This window comes from Schistocerca cancellata, chromosome 1 (genome assembly GCF_023864275.1).
Source record: "Schistocerca cancellata isolate TAMUIC-IGC-003103 chromosome 1, iqSchCanc2.1, whole genome shotgun sequence".
In the NCBI taxonomy this organism is placed as follows: domain Eukaryota; kingdom Metazoa; phylum Arthropoda; class Insecta; order Orthoptera; family Acrididae; genus Schistocerca; species Schistocerca cancellata.
The window spans coordinates 596,666,634-596,689,884 of record NC_064626.1 but is presented as its reverse complement, the minus strand read 5'-3'; the positions used below and the strand labels follow the sequence as shown (position 1 = coordinate 596,689,884).

The following is a 23,251-nucleotide window of genomic DNA, read 5'->3' as shown; positions in this document are numbered from 1 at the left end:
CTCCAGTGGTGTCGCGACAGGCGTGAATGGAGGGACGGAGACGTGTCGTCTTCAGCGATGAGAGTCGCTTCTGCCTTGGTGCCAATGATGGTCGTATGCGTGTTTGGCGCCGTGCAGGTGAGCGCCACAGTCAGGACTGCATACGACCGAGGCACACAGGGCCAACACCCGGCATCATGGTGTGGGGAGCGATCTCCTACACTGGCCGTACACCACTGGTGATCGTCGAGGGGACACTGAATAGTGCACGGTACATCCAAACCGTCATCGAACCCATCGTTCTACCATTCCTAGACCGGCAAGGGAACTTGCTGTTCCAACAGGACAATGCACGTCCGCATGTATCCCGTGCCACCCAACGTGCTCTAGAAGGTGTAAGTCAACTACCCTGGCCAGCAAGATCTCCGGATCTGTCCCCCATTGAGCATGTTTGGGACTGGATGAAGCGTCGTCTCACGTGGTCTGCACGTCCAGCACGAACGCTGGTCCAACTGAGGCGCCAGGTGGAAATGGCATGGCAAGCCGTTCCACAGGACTACATCCAGCATCTCTACGATCGTCTCCATGGGAGAATAGCAGCCTGCATTGCTGCGAAAGGTGGATATACACTGTACTAGTGCCGACATTGTGCATGCTCTGTTGCCTGTGTCTATGTGCCTGTGGTTCTGTCAGTGTGATTATGTGATGTATCTGACCCCAGGAATGTGTCAATAAAGTTTCCCCTTCCTGGGACAATGAATTCACGGTTTTCTTATTTCAATTTCCAGGAGTGTACAATAAAACAGATAAATTTAACAACCCCACAGGACTTGGGTAATTCCAGGAGGACAGTGCGACATTGGCTGCAGAAGTGCTACAGGTGGCTCCATCAACACTTTTTTGAGTTTAAACACTTCCACTGGCCACCAAACTCGTCAGACATGAACATTATTGAGCATATGTGGAATGCTTTTCAGCGTGCTGTTCAGAAGTGATCTCCGCCCCCTCCTACTCGTATGATTTATGAACAGCCCTCCAGGACTACTTCAGACATTAGTCGAGTCCATGCCACGTCGTGTTGCGGCACTTTTGCGTGCTCGCGGGGGCAGTACACGAATTAGTGAGATGTACCAGTTTCTTTGGCTCTTCAGTGTATAAACACCAACTTTCTTTAAAAGTAATCAGACGGTTGAAGCTGTTTACACAGGGAGTTCGATCATCTAAGAAACCGGGGGTGGAGGCATTGCGGTTATCCTTCTAATTAATTTACGTTATTTCTTTTCAAAGAGAAGAGGGAAGCTGTAGTCTCTCGTATCCGTTTCGGAAAGCATAGGAGATCGTAACCGACCGATTGAAACCAGTGTGATGACACAAAAAGGTGACCTAGTGATTTTTCTTGGTCGAGTGGCTGTACACGGAACATAAATTGAGCTGGGCATGACGGCAGGCGCACAGACCGCCGGAAGGTATGCGGCTGCCCCAGCAAACCCGGGGACCGAAGCCCCTGCCGTCCACCAGGACGCAGCCCGCTGCACTCTGACCTTTCTAGCCGAGTGCCCGGGCGCGGGCCTGGCTGCGAGCTACATAGATCTCCCGCTGGGCGCGGTGCTTGCTTCACCGTCCTCTGCAGGCTCTTCTTTAATCGGAAGTCTAAAAAAACTGCAGATGAGAGCAAAGCATTCCAATTTCATACAGACGCAACAGGAGAACTTAATTAGTGCGAAGAATAATAGTTTAGAACAGAGGTCGTCAGACTTTTATTCTCAAGTGGCAAGTTGACATTTGACATCGACGATTCTTCCGAATTTGTGATTTATACAATGCTTGGCCAAAAATGAAAGTGAGCGATGTGTGGACTCCATATGGTTAAGCGTTTAGAGAAAAGTAGCATTCTTGGCACAGTCGGGTGAGACATGAACTTTTTATGTTTGCGTAGTTACCAGGCAGATTTTGGCACACCGGAATGGTTAGAAGACGGAAATCGGAGGGTGTCCGGGTCTAGTCCATATACGTGAACTATTTCAATTTAAATGATGCTCAATGTACTGTATTTAATTATATTTTCATAAAAGTGTCTGTCCTCTTAGCTGAATGGCCAGCCCGTCTAACTGTCCTGTAGTGGGCCCAGGTTCGATTCATTGTCGGGTCGGAGTGTAAGGAAAATCTGGAGTTGCAAACAGATTTCAAGGAAATGATCGTAAGCCGTACATAAGAACGTGGTAAATCAGACATTTTTATTATTTTACAGCTGACGATTTACACTTGCTGGGATGTTATTTATCGTAAAGAAGTATCGGAATGAAGTAATTTTCTCTGCCGGCCGAAGTGGCCGAGCGGTTATAGGCGCTTCAGTCTGGAACCGCGCGACCGCTACTGTCGCAGGTTCGAATCCTGCCTCCGGTACGGATGTCTGTGATGTCCTTAGGTTAGTTAGGTTTAAGTAGTTCTAAGTTCTAGGGGACTGATGACCTCAAATGTTAAGTCCCATAATGCTCAGAGCCATTTGAACCATTTTTAATTATCTCTGCATGTTGCACACGTGATAAGCACCATGTTTTTGCAGTTAAATGGTTCTTTTAAAATTTCTATAGAAACACAAATTTTTGTTATATTCATTAAAGGATCTGTCTCATTCCACAGTCTGGCAGAGAATCACGCTTATGTCATTATGTCGAAGAAGACTGGCGAGGATAACTGGTGATATACAGTGGAATGTATTTCGATGCAGTCTTCTCGAGATGTGATTTATTTTTCTCTCTCGTTGAATTAAGGGCAGGTTCTAAGCTTACTGATGAAATTCTTCACCTGACGACGTAAAATATCCATCGCACTTTACTCTAGGGGAGTGCGTTACTACTTACTATAGTACTGCTCGATGACAATCCTTCTTCATCTTGATAAATCTCGTCGTATAACTGTGAATGGCAGCTGTTTCCAAGAGTCAGTCCACAGGAGAAACTTGTTCTCGTGTCGGTACGGTTTTTTTCACATAAGTAAAAATATTTTGTATGAGACTATGTTTTCCAAAATTTGACGAAGTAATAACGACATTCCTACATTTTGTGTTTGGCTTTGTTTTCATGGGTACAATACACATATTATTACCTCGGTTTATTTGCAGTGTAACGAAGGTGAAGCAGAAAACAAAAAAGAGGCAAAAATTCGTTTCCACATACCGGCGAACCTCAGTACTCCTTCTGCTACGCCAGCCGCTGCCTGGAACCTACGTTAACATAAATGGCTCATACCTCGTCCAACTCGCTCCTAAAATGCTGTCATTTTCTAAACGCTCGGTCATCTGGAGCTATCTCTATTATTTATGGCCAAGCGCTGTATATACCATAAATTCGGACAAAATCGGTGAAGATGACGACACGCGGTCCCCTTGTCAGAACACCAGACCGGACTATTGAGTAGCCATAGCGCGCAGCGGGGTTGGCCAGTGCGCGTGCGGGCGACCGAGCGGTAGGGGTGGGTGGTTATCGCCAAAACAACAAGTTTCCGTTTTTTCAGTAGCAAGTCAATAGGACTGTTAAAACCAAGAGACAACCCATTTCTGAAATAACGGATTCTTCGTTTTTTTATTCCAGTTATGTCTTATGTCGTTGTTTTTGTGGTCTTCAGTCCTGAGACTGGTTTGATGCAGCTTTCCATGCTACTCTATCCTGTGTAAGCTTCTTCATCTCCCAGTACCTACTGCAACCTACATCCTTCTGAATCTGCTTAGTGTATTCCTCTCTTGGTCTCCCTCTACGGTTTTTACCCTTCACACTGCCCTCCAATACTAAATTGGTGATCCCTTGATGCCTCAGAACATGTCCTACCAACCGATCCCATCTTCTAGTCAAGTTGTGCCATAAACTCCTCTTCTCTCCAATTCTATTCAATACCTCCACATTAGTTATATGATCTACCCATCTAATCTTCAGCATTCTTCTGTAGCACCACATTTCGAAAGCTTCTATTCTCTTCTTGTCCGAACTGTTTGTTGTCCATATTTCACTTCCATACATGGCTGCACTCCATACAAATACTTTCAGAAACGACTTCCTGACACTTAAAGCAACACTCGATGTTAACAAATTTCTCGTCTTCAGAAACGGTTTCCTTGCCAATGCCAGTCTACATTTTATATCCTCTCTACTTCGACCATCATCAGTTATTTTGCTCCGCAAATAGCAAATCTCCTATACTACTTTAAGTGTCTCATTTCCTAATCTAATTCCCTCAGTATCCCCCGACTTAATTCGACTACATTCCATTATCCTCGCTTTGCTTTTGTTGATGTTCATCTTATATCTTACTTTCAAGACACTGTCCATTTCATTCAACTGCTCTTCCAAGTCCTTTGCTGTCTCTGATAGAATGACAATGTCATCAGCGAACCTCAAAGTTTTTATTTCTTGTCCATGGATTTTAATACCTACTCCGAATTTTTCTTTTGTTTCTGTGGTGTGCGCACTGTAAGACCTTCGGTACACACAACATCAGATTATCTGACTTGTCGCTCTATCGAAGTAGACGAGTGTCAGCAATATGTCTCGTGGTCTCATCGTGGCGAGTTTATCTTCTGCCGTTAGGTCAGACGATAGAAATGCCACTTGCACGCTTAGAGTAGCAGATTAACGGTGACCAACTTTCAACAGAACTTGATTAATTTTCACACACATTTATTAAAATAATAACAAGCATAAAAATAACTTGACTTGGTTCTGGATGCTATTTACAATTGACAATCTGAAGTTCCTTTGGGCCTTGGTACGTTAATCTTATTCCCACATCTCTGATACTTGACAACGTGTCTATACATTTCTCTTCATGGCTATGTACAGGAATATGATAATCTTATTAGGCGCAGACTGAAACTTGACTATAGACTGGTACAGACTAATGTAGACTGGTACAGACTAATGCAGACTGACTAATCGGAGGTCTGTACACTCGTTATAATACCTCGAGTGTTCAGGTATCACTGCGCGAGTGTGATCCGCGAGGAGAAAAGGTTCTACGTTAGAAGCAATCTCATTGGCTGGGTTACATATTAATATGCGGATCGGCGGAAGCAGAATTTGGTCCGTCTTTATGGCAGCGCCATCTCGTAGAGCAGAGACGGACGAGCGCTGCGCCTGCGCTGTTGTGCTTAGCGGGGCGCGCTCTAGTGGGAAAGTTGTGTACGCGCTGACTACGCGGAACTATGTACACAACAGTTTCGTTTACTGCTTGCTCAATATACAGATTGAATACCATCGGGGAGAGGCTACAACCCTGTCTTACTCCCTTCCCAACACTACTTCCCTTTCATGTCCCTAGACTCTTGTAACTGCCATCTGGTTTTTGTACAAATTGTAAATAGCCTTTCGCTCCCTGTATTTTACCCTGCCACAGTTCAGAATTTGAAAGAGAGTATAGTAGCCAACATTGTCAAAAGCTTTCTCTAAGTCTACAAATGCTAGAAACGTAGGTTTGCCTTTCCTTAAGCTTTCATCTAAGATAAGTCGTAGGGTCAGTATTGCCTCACGTGTTCCAATATTTCTACAGAATCCAAACTGATCTTCCCCGAGGTCGGCTACTACCAGTTTTTCCATTCGTCTGCAAAGAATTCGCGTTAGTATTTTGCAGCTGTGACTTATTAAACTAATAGTTTATTTCTTATAATTATTATTTCTTATAATAAACGTAACATCGAAGACTAAAAAATTTTGTCTCCCTCAGTTTCAAAATATGCAGGATCAAAATATTAAAGTATATACGCAAATAGAAGAAAACTTAGTTCTTCCGCCGCTGATTTTCTCGAAAAGTGGTAAGTGGCTGACTAGAACAAAAACCACCAGTATTCTCCTATTAATTCTAATTTTTGGAACCTCTGCTCGAAAACTATGCTGTAGTCGAAGATGGTGCCACTGTTTTTACATAACAAACATTCAGTGATAAAGAGTGAAAACTGAGGGTGAAGAACTCTATTCTCGTTTTCAGTTTGTCTGTTTTCAAGGCCTCCATCAGATAAAGCTATATTATGCAGATATAGGTAGCAGATGTGCTGCTTTCTGTTTTTATTGTAAACTCTGAATGAAGTGTTTCTCCTCATATTATGTCGCTTGTTTGTTGTGGCTCCTCCCGTTTACAATCTTTTAATTCAAATACAGTATCATACTTCACTGGTACCGCACTTCATAAAATGATTCGAGACCGTTCTGTAATGCAACTGATGGACAACGACGACAGTGGAAACTACAACATAGACCACAGGGGCAGGTCTTGAGCGCTGCATGTAAAGGCGTACTATCGAAGAGGCCACGCCAGATGGTAACCGGTAAATTGTTTTCGATGACGGTAGAAGCTGAAGAAATGAATTTGTGCCACGGCCAGGACATGAAGACAGGTCTCCTGTTTACTAGCAAGATGTGCTAGAAATTACACCACCGTAGCAGTACAGCTAACACAACTGCAATGGCCACCCTAGTCCAATGGCCTCCTCAACTTCAATTCACTACAGCCTATTTTTCCCTTCTTAAATCACCAGTATTGCCACAAGGTACATTATTGTCTCGGCAGAGCTGTACCAATTCTTATGCGACGTGTTTATTGCTCGTTTCTGGCAGCTTTGTTATTAAAAGAGTATTGATTGCTTTTCCTATTTTGACAAACTGCCTATTGGCTTCTGTCTCGGGTTCTTCGGTCGACGTTCATCTAATGATTTTACTGACGTTTCGCCAGCACGAGTGGCTGGCATCGTCAAAGCTTGAAATTCCATTGCCGGTGGTGAACTGGGGCCGAGCTCGCAGTCGCCAACGTCCGAGGGCTTCTCCTCGGTCATTTCCGGTGTGGTTCTCCTCTTGCTACCTGCGACGGTCGTTAGCTGCAGTACGGGTTGCCAGGATCCGTTTACCTTAAGGATTTCCTCTTTCTTGTTGAAACTGTTCGTGTGTTTTTGTGTTTCTACAGCTCCTCTGAATTAAGAGCATGTGATAGTGCTTCTCTACAGCCAGAACTTCCGTGTCGGCGAGTTTTATTTCATGGACAGTCTCACTCAGTGCGTGTTCTGCCACGGCGATTTCTCCACCTGCCCCAACCTGCAATGTCGCTTATGTTCTTTGATCCTGGTGTTGATCGATCGTCCAGTCATTCTGACATAAACTTTTCCGCATATGCATGGTATACGGTATATTCCCGACATTTCAAATGGGTCACTTTTCTCCTTTGCCGATCTAAGACACTCTATGATCTTCCTTGTCGGTTTGAAAATCGTCTTTACGCCATGTTTGCGCAATATAGGCCGATTCTGTCCGTCACTCTGGGAATATATGGCAGAAAGACTGTACTCGACATTTCTTTTTCTGAAAGGCCAGAGGAAATACGCACTGAAACAGCCAGGATATTGCGCCGAGCAAAACCACCAGCTTGCAGGAAGAGGTACAAGCCATTAAGAATCTCAACACCGACAAGAGTATATTGGTAGTGCCTCCGATAAGGGGAATGAGACCGTCGTAATGAAGACCGAAGATTGTGAGCAAAAGATCCGAGACCTATTTGATCCGACGATGTACCGAAAACTAAGCGCAGTACTGGCTTCCAGTATTGCAGCGAACGACCGTCGCAGGTAGCAAGAGGAGAACCGCACCGGAAATGACCGAGGAGAAGCCTTCGGACGTCGGCGCGCCAGGTACATATAGTCTGCGGCTGCGAGCTCTGCTCCAGTTCACGACCGGCAATGGAGTGTGAAGCTTTGACAATGCCAGCCACTCGTACTGGCGAAACGTCAGTAAAATCAATAGATGAACGTCGGCCGAAGAACCCGAGATAGAAGCCAACAGGCAGTTTGTCAACAAGTGGCCGCGAAACCTTTGTTGTTGTTGTGGTCTTCAGTCCTGAGACTGGTTTGATGCAGCTCTCCATGCTACTCTATCCTGTGCAAGCTTCTTCATCTCCCAGTACCTACTGCAACCTACATCCTTCTGAATCTGCTTAGTGTATTCATCTCTTGGTCTCCCCCTACGATTTTTACCCTCCACGCTGCCCTCCAATACTAAATTGGTGATCCCTTGATGCCTCAGAACATGTCCTACCAACCGATCCCTTCTTCTGGTCAAGTTGTGCCACAAACTTCTCTTCTCCCCAATCCTATTCAATACTTCCTCATTAGTTATGTGATCTACCCATCTAATCTTCAGCATTCTTCTGTAGCACCACATTTCGAAAGCTTCTATTCTCTTCTTGTCCAAACTATTTACCGTCCATGTTTCACTTCCATACATGGCTACACTCCATACAAATACTTTCAGAAATGACTTCCTGACACTTAAATCTATACTCGATGTTAACATATTTCTCTTCTTCAGAAACGCTTTCCTTGCCATTGCCAGTCTACATTTTATATCCTCTCTACTTCGACCGTCATCAGTTATTTTGCTCCCCAAATAGCAAAACTCCTTTACTACTTTAAGTGTCTCATTTCCTAATCTAATTCCCTCGGAATCACCCGACTTAATTCGACTACATTCCATTATCCTCGTTTTGCTTTTGTTGATGTTCATCTTATATCCTCCTTTCAAGACACTGTCTATTCCGTTCAACTGCTCTTCCAGGTCCTTTGCTGTCTCTGACAGAATTACAATGTCATCGGCAAACCTCAAGGTTTTTATTTCTTCTCCATGAATTTTAATACCTACTCCGAATTTTTCTTTTGTTTCCTTTACTGCTTGCTCAATATACAGGTTGAATAACATCGGGGAGAGGCTCGGGAAAAATTACGGCCGTAGTTTCCCCTTGCTTTCAGCCGTTCGCAGTACCAGCACAGCAATGCCGTTTTGGTTATTGTTACAAGGCCAGATCAGTCAATCATCCAGACTGTTGCCCTTGCAACTACTGAAAAGGCTGCTGCCCCTCTTCAGGAACCACACGTTTGTCTGGCCTCTCAACAGATACCCCTCCGTTGTGGTTGTACCCACGGTACGGCCATCTGTATCGCTGAGGCACGCAAGCCTCCCCACCAACGGCAAGGTCCATGGTTCATGGGGGGGGGGGGGGGGGGGGGGGGCGCGAAACCTTAACAATTTTATTTTCGCATTTTCTACGATAAAGCAGTATTTCGGAACAATGTAAATTTTACGAATAAAAATTACTTGCTCTTTAAAAACGATTTGTTTAAAAACGAAAAATTGTAGCACTGCTGCTATTGCTAGTTGGCATTTCGGTTTTTTAACAAGGTTATTAGTAAAACATAAAAACACCTGTTATAAGCGAGACCAAACATATCCAAAAAATACCGGTTACTCAGAACTAAAATGCTCGTACCGGTTTCAATCGGTCAGTTGCTTCCATCCGTACTGGGCGAGCCGAAACCGGCACCGTGCGCCACTCCATTTGCGATTTCGCTTCACACCTACAGCTGCAGCACTAAAAGTGCCCGAAATGTGCTTGTCGGTTATTCGTTAAGTGAGAGAGTGTGTACGTTTGCATTCGGCAGGTGGATCTTCGAGTCGGGCCACCTGGCGCCCGGCTACGACGTGTTCCGCTGCGTGGTGAACATCCCGGAGGACGTGGAGCGCGTGGGCGAGCCGGCCGAGGGCGAGCAGCTGGCGGTGATGGCGGCGGGCCAGCTGGGCCGCGTCTACGGCGCCGCCACGCTCGTCGGCAAGGACGAGATGAACGGCCGCGTCAACCCGGCGCTCGAGCCCGACGACGACGTCTCGCCCGCCGAGGTGCGCCGCCGACCCTCCGCCGCGTGCTCCTTCTCGCTGGAGCTGCTCTTCCTGCACTACGACCTGCCCATCCCAGAGCCCGCCCCCACCCCCGCCCCCGCACCTGTCCTCGAGTACGCCCCCGCACCCGCCACCGCACCGACACCCGCGCCCACAGCCACATCCGGCCCTACCCTGTCCCGGTACCTCAGCGTATGCTCATCGGCCCTGCAGCAGGTGCTGCGCGCAGTCGTCGACTGCGTCTCCTCGCTACTCAGATACCTGTCGGCGCTCTTCTAGCCCACTCTACTCCTCGCGTTTGTTTCGCTACTACGCGTTCGTAGGATCGGCAGGCTCTTACACAGGTTTTCAGAGAATCGCTATTCATCGGACGGTCTTATGCACACTCGAACAACGTCAGTGTGTCCAGCATTTCTGATAAGTAGGGAGCAATGACGCACATAAGTATTAATAAAGACATTATAAAGCTGCTTAACAACGATTAAGTTCCTCCAGACTGTTTGCCTATCGTGACACTCCAGATAAAGGTTTGAAAACTGGCTTCCTATATAAACATTTACGGGTACAAATACACTGCCGGGAAAAATTGTTAGTTAGGGTGTTGCAGTTCCATGTCTCATTCACTTGGTCGGTCAATACTGGAACGGTTAACGCTGGTCGTGAATAACACTAGGCTTGTCGTCCGATGATGCCCCATACATGCTCGACTGGAGACAGATCTCGTGATCGAGCAGACCAAGGCAAAAGGTAGACATTCCACAGAGAATGTTTGGTTACAACAGCAGCGAGCGTCATCCTGTTGGAAAACACTCTCTGCATTACTGTTTAACAGTGGCAGCACAACAGGTCGAATCACCGGACTGACATACAAATTTGCTGTCTGGTTGTGTGGGATAGCCACGAGATTACTTCTGCTGTCATAAGAAATCTCACCCCAGATCATAAGTCTAGGTGTGAGTACAGCGTGTCTAGGCCGTAGACACATTGGTTGCAGGTGCTCACCTGGTGTCCCACTAGTCACGTACGGCAATCACTGGCGCAGAGGCAGAACCGACTGTGACCAGGAAACACATCAGATCTCTATTCTTCTCTCCAATGAGCTCTCGCTTAACACAATTGAAATGGCAAAAACCGATCGTTTGGAGATCAATAGAATACACGCTACAGGGTGTCTCGCACGGAGCTGTCCTTGAGCTAACTGATGTGTGGCAGGTAGGTGTTTCTCTGTGATACCAACAGCTGCCCGAATTGCTGCAGGAGATACAGTACGATGCACCACAGCTATATGGCAAACGCGACGGTCTACCCTCTCGGTAGTGGCTCGTTGCCGTCAGGAGTCTGGTATTCTCGCGATCGTTCTTCCCGTGTCACTGCTGCCAGCACTCATGTGCTGTGGCTGCAGTCCTGCCAAGTCTTTCTGCAATATCGCAGAAGGAACATTCAGAATGTCGTGGCCTTATTACACTACCTAGTTCAAACTCAGAGAGCTGCTGATAATAGAATTTTCATTGAATTAAATGTATTCTTGACTAACATCAACTCACTACGTCCAATCTCAAAGGTAACTAATTCTTACGACTGTTACAGAACGTATTTAGAGCAAACTTGATTTGCATCCTGATAGACGCTATTAGCGTCGCTGTCTTGCGGCTGGAGAGAAATCTGAATAATCATCTTTTGGACGTCAAAACACGTTTACCAATTTTCATTTATGTCGCACAACTTCTTCTTGGTGCAGTTACTTCTTTTTCGTCAATATACGCACCGTTTCGCGGCCGGTGTCAATCTCATTAAAATTCTTCCATCTGTGCTCCCACATCATCTCATGAGATACTAAAAGTACTAAAATAAGCAACACTTCGGCTGAGTTTTTGCAGTTGAGTCAGTGCATAGAGACTACACCCTGAAGATGGCCCCTGCAGCTAGACCTAAACTTATTTTAGTATTTTAGCATCTTAGGTACAGGATGTCCATTTGAACCATTTCGAAATGAAATTAAAAGATCCCATGAGACGTAGGTACAAAGTAAAACTATTCAAAAACCTTTCATGTAGACTTTCCCTATGTAGTTCATGTTTTGTCTGATCCGGTCAAAAATCGCAGTAGCAAGTCCGTCGCAAAGCTCCAAGCCGTTTCGCTTCAGTGCTTGCATAATTCAAACTTCGTATGCGTTCAAGCAAAGTCATTTATTCTGCAGTTTATGAACTGTACTGTTGAGTGGATGATGTTTAGCTCTCGTGATGCCGTCTTCGGATGCTCTCTCTGAACCTCTCTACCATTTCTTCAGTTGTGCGTTTTCCGCCATAACCAGACTGTCCGTCTACACTCCTATTTGCTAAGAATTCATCAACCCTGTACATCTTAACTTCGGCTGGCTCCATTTGAAATTCACGTTGGGAATTTCTTTCCACAGCAATGGAAGATTTAGTTTTCGCACACCACACCACTGACTGGGCACTCTGTTGAGGCGTAGTCATTTCTGGTAATTAATTAACTCTTGAAATAAAAGGGTGGGAATCGATTAGACATTAATCGAAACAAAATTTTTTGAGCTGCTTTCTGTATCTCATAGTTTTGTTTTAATTCCATTTAGGAATCAGGAACGTTTCGTGTACACTCCATGTATCTCACACTGTGGTACAGCAGTACACCCAGATGGTTTTTAATTCAATTTTATGGGTAGAATCATGATTCATGACCGACAGTCAGAAAATACAAGGCGTTTCATCAGGAATCGTAATATGTTGGAGTGATGGACAATTCCGAAGCTCAGCGATACCTTGATGCCATATGAGAGGTGTAGGCTACGTGCCACCACCGGGTTCCATCGTTAGCTTTCTCTCATAATCATACTGCTCAAACATGACCACACATTATAAACACGCCCACTACATTCACCTACACTCAACAGATACACCTAACACAACTCGAATACACCACATGGAAAGGGGATACTGTGCCTGGTCGAAGATAAAAAGGAGAAAAATTGCAATTGAAATGAAATAAAAAGAAATACTTCATGCAGCAGTAAAATGTCATAGAGATCTCCGAATGAGAACAAGCCTAATAAACGTAGGTTATCTGTGACGCTGCCTACTGTAATCATATGCTTATACTATTACCCATATTGTACGAAAAATTGCCATTTGTTATATTGAGGAAGTTAAAAAGCAGTTAATAGTCACGGGTGACATTCATAACAATCAGAGCTGGAGAAGACGAAGAAAAGTCGTAATTATCATCAGTTTCATTTCCTGGAGTTTGAAACTTGGAAAACTACAAGAAATAGGCCTCTCGCGGACGACGAAACCCGTATATTCCTGATTGGATAAACGCCGAGAAATATGTTGTACGTAAAAAACTTTTATTTCAGAAAAATACGCGGCATACGTTGAATGCATTGTGTATAATAATGAAATACTTAATACATCTTAAACAGTCACTGCCGGAAATGATATTCATTTCTTGACTATGACTTATGGCCGTCGAATTAGAGGGTCACTATGGTTTTTACATTTATCAAGATTTTAGAGACTATCAAAAAAGTAATTTCATAATTTTTAATTTTTTAAAACCCACGTTACACACAGAAATATATCATAAAATATTACGTTATAATGATATAAGAGGATATAATTTCAGAATTCTTACTAACAGGAAAGAAATAGGCCTCATTCATCAACACAAAATATTTATCCTCAGAGTTTACACAATAAATATATGAGAAAGTTGAAAATTTAGATCAGCATCTAAAGGGGATGAAAGTTTGTTATTTATTATAAAATGGAATGTGTTTGCTGATGATGTGATATCTAAATAATTTATGATAGGGACTTGAAATGACATGACAGTTTGAAATTTTCCTACTATTTTTATACTATACAAACACGTAACTTATAAATATCAAGAGATAATGACAAACTCCAAAACGAGAAGCAACGGAGAAAATGCTTTATGAAGGTCAAAGAAGCATAAAAAGGATAGCAAATACATGCGAATGTATATACAATTTAGGATAATATTCTAATCGTGATGAAACGCACTTCGACACACGAAGTGGCAGACAAAGCAATCAGGATGTTTGTCAATCGCGAATTACGAAATGATGGGTTAAATTCTAAATGTATAGAAATGCCTAAGGTAATAATATTTTACTAGATTTGATATAAGTGCCTTAACCTGAGTAAAATGTTTTGTAGTAGAGTATTTTCCTACTGTAGCATCCCACAGTGGCCTAACTGAGAGACCTGAACACACTCTTCACATCCTGCCAAATGAGAATTCCTGACCCACCTGAAGAATATGACGTGATATTGTTCTTCCTATTATCGATACGTTGACTACTGGAAGTAAAGAATATTTTCTTCTAATATGTGTTTCATTACTGGCTTCCTCCCTGTTGTCCCAAACAACGAATTATGTATACAATTTTAATATCCGTCACCGTAAAGAGAATAAGCAACTGACGGCAAGTGCTGAAAAGATGAGTATATCGACTTGTGAGCACAATTCGTCCGCTTCAGTTTCGCTACCTTTAACTAAATTGATTGAAGCGCAGAAAATCTAATGTTTGCGATATTAAGTCACAGACTTGATCAGAGAGCGTTAGAAATCCTACGTACGGGCGGAGGGTCTTTCCTAGGGAAGATTATGCAATGTTCTCCTATAACTATGTAAGGGCAAACACGAATCTGACCCATTATTCTGGTAAACTTCTCTCTTGCAGTGTGAAAATAAATAAATAGCTAAAAAATGAAGATTAGATCTGAAGCATAATACTGGGGACTGTGTCAGAAAGCGATGAGTTAAACTGCCATTTAATGTATAGAAACGATGAAGGGAGCTGTTTACGAGAAAGGTCACAGGGCGAAGAGTCTTGAGACTCGGCATGTACACACCGTATGATAATTCACGGCGTAAACGCATACAGTTCAAAGTACGCGATACCAGAAGCTAGGAAGTCGCAGTAAAGATAGGTCCGCAAAAAGACTTTCTAAATGTGGAAGTAATTGTTGACTCTTGCAATGAGAAATACGTTATGTCCGTAAATAGTTAAACTGAACAGGTAAACGACAGTTCTTGAAAAGCTCTTGTCTTTACAGAACAGTAGAAAAGTACGTAGCCAGCTGAAACTTCACCAGTACAAGATATGCTAAAGTAAATAATTTAATAATGTGAGTATAAACGTTAATTACCAATAGATGTATGTTTGCAGATTAGTATAATAGAACATAATATTAATTAAAGAAAATCATTTAAGAGTCTCCAGTATAGAGGAAATACCAACACATTTCCACATGTTTAATAGAATTATGAACTGTTTATGCAATCTGAAATACGATTTTGCACGTTAGAAACTCCAGTGATTCGAAATGTTCTGCTACCGAAGAATACAGTCAGATAAAGTACGAAATGAAGTGGTACAAGGAACAGATAAGGAGAGAAAGTCTAAGGGAAATCGGCACTAGATGAAGAGACAGTCTTGTGGAATGTGTGTAAGGAAATCTGTAACTTCGAAACGAACAGTAGATGGAAAAAGTGTAGTACCAAACACATAATTAAAACGCGTGAAACAGATTGTCAAGGATGATGCAGAGGCAGAGATGTAAATCAGAATAACAAAGGATCATTTTGCTTCCTCCAAAGTAAGAACAAGGAATTTCAGTGGAAGTCGAAACAACGAAACTGTAAAATATTTAGCTTGACAAAGAAAAATTTTTACTCTCAGAAAACAGGGCATTATTTTAGGAATGATCGGCACGGGAGAAAATGATTGTTACTGTAATATTGCTTCACAATTCTAATGGACATATTTGTCTTTATAGCAGCCGTTTGCTTTCTCAAAGAATATTAATTTAAGCCAAATACATTGTTATTAAATTATTACACCTGGAAGTAGAATGAGAGTAAAATATTACTAGAAAAGTCTCTCACGAGGAAAGTCAGATACCAGTGAAAACTCAATTTTCAGCTACAGATTGGATAAACAATGTAAAAAATTGTGGGTAACTGCGTTTAATCAATCCTGCTAGAGAAGTAGTGCAAGCCTAATCAAGCACTTCGCACTTGGAATATGTTTCATTACGGACCAGAGCTACACGAAAATCATCTATTTTACATGTACACGAAACAACGAGAAAAAATAACAAATTAGATATATTTACATGCTTATTTGCGTATGCATAGAGTATTTCATCCAACGTTAGCGTCTGTAAGAAATGTATTAATTTTTCTGTGACAAGAAAGTGGTACAGTCATAGATTGTTCGATCCCAAAAGTCGTATCTGCTTGTGCTACCGAAAATAAACTGAATATCATACTGTAAAAAAATACTGTGGTCACTAAAAATAGGACTATTGTACATTTGCGCCGGAGTAATAGATCTATATGAGACAAGTTAAGTGATATACTTCTTTTGTAAATGTGACATGAAATCATGGAATAAAAATACTCTGAATATGGAGATTTTTATACTGTTGTTGCAGCTGTTGGAACAATACGTCACCTGGAAGAATATTCCAGTTTATAGTCTCGGCCGAGAACGGCGTAAACATCACGTATGACTCGCCTTTTCGACCCGAATTACCGTAAAAAGTGACGCTCCATTCAACGGCCGTAACAACAGTAAAGCAATTTCCGTATTCAATGTATTTTTACTCCGTAATTCTTTTCAGATATATGAAATAGTTATATCACTAAATCTCTCTCATTTGGATCACACGCCGTACCATTATAAATGATAGAGATTCTTGTATTTTTTTAAAAACCCATTTAAGTGATTTTTGGTAGCACAAGAAGATAGGGCTTTTGTAATTAATCAATCTTGGGCTGAATTATTATCTTATTGCATCAAAATTAGCATGGTACTTGTAGATTCCAGTTAGATGAGACACTTCGCACATGGAAACAGCGAGTTGCAAAGTGCATAGCACTGAAAGAAGGCTAATAGCTTGATTGAAGAACACTATGTTAGAGTTCTCAGTGTGTAATGCTGGCACAGATCAGCAGAAAAGTCTTACAAGCACCAGTTATGTGTTTACAAGATTCAGGTAGAAGTCAAGAGCAACACCAACAGTGCCTATTGTACAAGATACTGATAGTATAGCGATTAATAACCCAGAGACATCGCTGAGTTGTGGAAAAACATGAGGAAGAACCTTCTTCAAATTTCAGTTGCTTCCTTTCTCATTTGTATTTCTTGTAGTTTAATTAAATCAATATTGTCAGATATTTGAACAAGGGCACATACATTTTCTACGCTTTGGATATAGAGTGAAGCTCAGTAAGTCGCGCGGGATTAACCGATCGGTCTCAGACGTTGCAGTCATGGACTGTGTGGCTGGTCCCGGTGGAGGCTCGAGTCCTCCCTCGGGCATGGGTGTGTGTGTTTGTCCTTAGGATAATTTAGGTTAAGTATTGTGTAAGCTTAGGGACTGATGACCTTAGCAGTTAAGTCCCAGAAGATATCACACACATTTGAACACACGCCAAATTCAGTAAGCTGTCTCCACGTGACGAAACCACTTACTCAGTCAGTTACCGTAGATGTGCTCAGAGTAGTGAACAAGTTTAAAAATTTGTGTGTTTACAAGTTTATCGCTTCTGTATTAACAGAAATAAATCTACAGCTGTCCAGACTGACATTACATTAGAACTGGTTTTCACCGCTGAAGCTCTGTCGGACGCTCAACACCTTCTTGACAGGTTTATTCAAGTACTTCAAATTACGGACTTATTTTCCCAACAGTCTCAGCATATCACAAAAATATTTACAATTACAAATGGTTATTGTCAAGTTTCTACTTCTCTTTCTACAAATACGACGCATAGATATTCTTGTGCTGTTCTTTCCGAACAATTTTCCTAGGTGGTGGTGCATATTTTATGTTCTCGTCTTCATCACTAATTTGCCACATTTAGTACGTATTTTCAATAGTTTACATCGTTTCACAGCTGTTTTATTAAAGTATTTCTTTCACACAAATCTATGGTGGTTACTAGCGGCTCTTCTTAAGGAACTGTTCGGTACTTTACGATTCACTTGAATAAAAATTTCTAATTGCGGCAGTACGGAACTTGTCAAATACTTTTCTATGCCATCAGAAAAAACAGCCTAATATTCCGTTTATATGAAGCGCAAAAACCTTGAAAAATTGAACAACATTCTCAGAAGACCCGAGGAACAACGGCGTCGAAAATTCTGGCTGGGCTCCAAAGAAATCGCTAACTCTACAAGGATTTAGTGGTTTACATGTACTTTCATGGACTTACAACCAAATCCTATTCCAAAACCTTCCTTCGCTTTCACCGATGCAGTCAGCCATAAACTAATTGCAATTGTTTTCGTATAGAAAGGTCAGTCGATACGACAGTAAGAGAATACTACCAATGGAATATCGGGACAAGTATTACCTGTACGACAGAGAAACCGTAAATAGCTTATTAGAAGCAGAAAAGATAATATCTGGCTATGCCAGACTGTGTTTTTTCTATGCGAGAAAAGAATGCACACCATTTTACCGTCCCATTTTAAGGTGTGGTTTGGCTCTAATAACATCTCCTCCGTTCATAAAAAGCCGTAAGTTTTTTCAAGTTTTCTTCTTTCGTAATATTTTATTGTTGTAGCTACTTGCGTGGGATAGTTATCTGTTAAGAAAAGATTAATTTTCGGAGACAAACCAGTGTAATTTTCGACTTGCGTGAATATTATTATTGGTAAATTTCAAAGTGTTTTAGTACGTGTTATGGAGGGTTTATCCTGGTGTAGTATAACGATACGTTGGCCTCCACTTGCAGTGTTAAGTTGTGATTAGTGAGTGATTAGTGGGTTTAATTTGCCGAAAATTAAGCTGGAGCAAACTGGACTTCGTATGCAACCTGATTTACAACACGTGGAACGAGCGTTACCCAAACATAAGTTAACAACAGATTTTAGTTTCATCACGTTCACTGTGTTACATCGTCAGCTTATTTATCTGCTTGAGAAATGCAGTATAATATTAATTCGTGCATTTCTTATTAACATCTCGCCAGTATGATCGGCGTCGGTCACTCATTTCAAAGGCATTTCTGCTCATAATCCAGTGTTCTTCTACTTTGGCAAAACACCGCCTTTCTGTTGCCTGTGTTGCTCTTATGATTTCGACTCGTGTTTTATTCAATTCAGGACGAGGAATAACACCCAGAAAACTTTTAGATTTTAAGGGTACTTTTATTAAAAAGATCTGTCTCGTGATTTACGTGTTACTAACAAACGTAAAAAGCTAAACAGGGTCAATAACAATACAGAACCCATATCAGTGATATTTCTGTTCGTAAGAAACAAATGAAAGTTGTGATCTCTGTCTTTAAGTTCGTTAGTCGTAGCTTCACGGAACAACAGAAAACCTAGTTACAGATCAAGGGGAAATCGAAATCACTTTCTCTGGTCAATAAACAAAACTGAAATCATAAAAGGCGACCGAGAGAAACGCTCGTTCCCTTCTCTGAATTTCTAGGTTAATGGTCGTTGAATCTGGCACCTGTACACAACAAAAACACCGCCACAGTGAGATCAGCAGTTTAGAAATACATAATATTTATTATTTGTGGGTTAGCTAATCATGTAAATTTGTAGAACAGTAAGGGATCTTGATATCTAAGTCAAGACTGTGAGTAACATATATTTATTAGCTCATAATGACTGACATAATTCAACAAACGCACAACTCAAAAGTTCTCTAAAAGCTCAAATGAAATTTTATAATTACACTATCACTGCGGGGGAATAATAAGATTATTTGGAAGACTATGTGGAGGAAACAAAACAAGATCTCCTCATATGGCCAGTCCGTGAATTCAGAGTGATGGAGACAAAAGGATGTAACAAATTATAACCAGTCATGTGACATAAGTTACGTAGTGCGAGCTACCGCAAGTGTGACACATTTCTCCAAATATTAGCTAGTGTGCACCGATCGGCACGGCGGCCGCTGGGAAACGAATAGCCCAGAATCTTAATTCAGAACTTCCAGTCCTTCACTGTAAAAATAGCTCACCATGGAGAGGACCACTCAACGTTGTTGCGAATGTGACGAAAGAGAATATCGCTTATTTTATGAAAAAAAACGAAAAAAACTAGGGAAAATCAGCTGAAACTTCCCACTCTTTGTATACAAAACGCATATTAACAAATACGAGGTGGGGGGAGTGTCTCATAGATTGGTAAGCCTCTTCGCAAGAAGCACAATGGCGGAGGCGACTCATTCAATTGGATAGACTAAAATTTTGGAGCGCAAGCAGCTAACATTCCCACACTGGTCGGACACCGTTACTGTTTCCCATCCTTTGATGTACATACAAAAATGGCAAAAGTTTCATTCTTAGTTTTTCTTTGGCACGGCATTTTTTGCCCTGAGCGAGCACGAAACACTCCACAGCCCAACTTCCGTGACAACTGTCCAACTCCCAAGCATGCTCCCCCTCTTAATCTGACTAACTGACTGTCTCCCGCAGACAAACAGGAACCTGAAAATAGCTACATGCTTTTCAATGCAACTGCCTCTACATTAGCCTCTTGCGATTTACAGGAACGTCAGGGAACTATACCCGTGGATAAGAATTCTGTGTCTTAATTAAGCTACCATTTCGCCCTGCGTGAAAATCCTTCATCTTGAATGACCGAGGTTACTTCATGTGTATTTTTTAATTGTAGTTGTGTGACATGACTGCCCTATATAGTTATATGATATTGCTTCATTTTCTGCCACTATTTCACGGTTATTTTTTGAATGTACTGGAAATATGTGCCTGAGAGGAATCGTTTGCGTGTTTCTTGTTGAGAAATTGAAGCCCCGGTGTGGTCTAAGATACCACACAAGCCGTGCGACGACATCTCTTTGAGCTAGTTGAAGGCCATGAGTGTTCCAAGCAGCAGCGGGAGGCGTGCTTACAGTAGTGCGCGCCCAACAATACTGGATATAAGAATGGTACTTTATCGTCATTTCAAATGAGTCCCGGTTCTGCTTCAGTAGTCTGATGGAAATATCCATGTGTGGATGCTCCGAGGAAGACGAACGTTGCCGGGTTGCATTCACCATCTTCATTCGAGTCCAGCAGCTTGCGTAATAGTATCGTATGGCATTGCGTACAAAGAACAGTTATCTGTGTGTTAACGTTTTTGGAAGCAGCCTAGCTTCGAGGCCCGTAAGATTGTCTTTCAGAAAGACGAGAGCACATGTTGCCCGTTCTGTCCTGACCCATGTCGATGCAAGGAACATTCGACTGTTGTTCAGGCTACCAAATTCTACACATCTCTTAACCACTGAAAGTAGGTAGTTAGGGATTCATCTATATCCACATCGACAAACATTTTCCGCAAGTTAAGATACGATGCATGGAGGAGCGTACCTCTTAACACTACTTCTCCTGTTTATAATATAATAAAAATATATATAATAAATGTTTAGATATATGGAAATAATGAGATCAATATTTCGGCGCTCGGACAAGCACAATAAGCTGGGCTATGCCTGTAAATAGGCTCATATTAGTTCAAATTAGTTCTGCATCGACGAAATAGTCTTTCTCTTGCTGTAGATTCATGCTTACCAATTAATAATACTATGTCCGATTGTCGTATCCACCAACAAAATCTTGACCATGTCCATCATTCCTTTTATATCCGGACCTTCGTATTAGCTCAGAAGTGCACAGGTGGGTTTCTTGAATTCTTCTATATTGCAGCACTACTTGGAATAATAACTCAATTTTTCACTAATGAAATACAAATATATTATTTCTTTTACACGCATAAAAAATACAGATATTTTTAATTATTCTCTCAACCCAAAATGGCTACGACTGATTACGCTCTAAAATTACGTGCATCTACCTTCGTTCATTAGCAGAGAGCGAGGCCTTCCTCTTACCAAGGTACAGGAAAAACATCTTACATTTTTTAACATTTGAAAATCAAAAATACATGACGGTAGACATTCAGGCTCCACGCTGGGCTACCGTTTCACCTTTTCTTTTTGCCTTTAAAGAAAACGGGCACATAAAAGCAAGAAATGCAAAAGGTACATCACATGTTTCCCTCTCAAATGGAGGAAGGAAAAAAGACTTGTCTTTATGAGTGCACATGGTCTCTACTTTCTCCCATCATGTTTTGCGCAAAATGTACGTTGGCAGAGGCAGACAAGTTTTGTAGTCATCCGCAAATGCAGCATGGTAATTTACAAAATTAGAGGCCAAGATTGCTTGATGTGAAACAGTGTATTTCGTGAACAGTTTCGATAGTAACTTGCTGTCATCCTCAGATTCTCAAATCTACAAGGTATGGATAGAATGGCGTTAATGTAGTGACCTTCGTGACAGAAGGAAAGTTATACGTAAGGATCATATTATCTGAATAATAAAAAGTACATACGTCCTAGAAATATAATTACACATCAGTCTCATCGACATAATGAGGCCGCGCTCCAATTATAATAATACAGCTCCACACTCGTTTGCTAAGTACCTAAAATTTGCAAAATAAAGTATCCATAGCATCAATAAGGAGAAAAGGAGCAAAATAAGATACGTCAGTAAAGATGATACGTCGACGACATCTTAGAAAGACTGAATCGATGCGTTTTAGAGCCCATGCTACGTGGTTTCAAGCTTGGTCGCCATGGGCTCTTAATATGGGATCTAAAGCAGTCATCCTCAGTTGAAGTCGGCTCATAATCTTTACTGATGCACCTGTTTTTGCTCGTATTGGTTCAAAATGGTTTAAATGGCTCTGAGCACTATGGGACTTAACTGCTCAGGTCATCAGTCCCCTAGAACTTAGAACTAATTAAACCTAACTAACCTAAGGACAACACACACATCCATGCCCGAGGCAGGATTCGAACCTGCGACCGTAGCGGTCGCGCGGCTCCAGACTGTAGCGCCTAGAACTGCTAGGCCACTCCGGCCGGCTTCCTTATTGGTGCTATGAATATTTCATTTAGCAAGTTTTACATATCTGACAAACCAGTGTAGAGCTGTCTCATTATAATTGGAGGACTTCCTCAGTATGTCGACGAGATTGATGTGTAATAGTATTTCTGGAAGATATGTAATTTTTATTATTCAGATAATTTTGTACCTTGTGTATAATTACTGTGTGATCATGCAGATCACTACATTAATGATATTCTATCCGTATATTGTAGATCTGAGTATCTGAGGATGACACCTAGTTACTTTCGAAACTGGTCATGAAATAAACTATTTCACATCGGATTTTGCCTTAAACATTATAAACTGCAACATTAGATCGCCTGAACAACACATGTAAATTACGTTCCTCAATAGTGTTTCGCGAAATTAACGACGTCTCCCATTAATGGATTCCCACTTTAGTTAACGAACCATCTCTGTAATAGTCGCCTGTTGATGAACCAACGGGTTACAAATCTGGCAGCACGTTCTATGCCTCTCTCTAATGCTAGCTGCTGAGGATTCACTCGAGCAGCACTCAAGAATGGGTCGCGCTAGTGTTGTACACGTGGTATCCTTTAAAGATGACCTTTATTTTCCTAAAATTCTCGCAATTAACCGAA

The 23,251-nt window shown here is 41.9% G+C and overlaps 1 protein-coding gene across 1 annotated transcript in view; it reads left to right on the top strand.

Moving 5' to 3' along the window:
- Positions 1-23,251, top strand: part of LOC126182131 (high-affinity choline transporter 1) — a 337,466-nt gene that overhangs the window by 307,041 nt on the left and 7,174 nt on the right. The window contains exon 12 of the mRNA XM_049924826.1: positions 9,443-9,677. Coding sequence (XP_049780783.1) covers positions 9,443-9,677 — 235 coding nt within the window. The remainder of the gene's footprint in view (positions 1-9,442; positions 9,678-23,251) is intronic.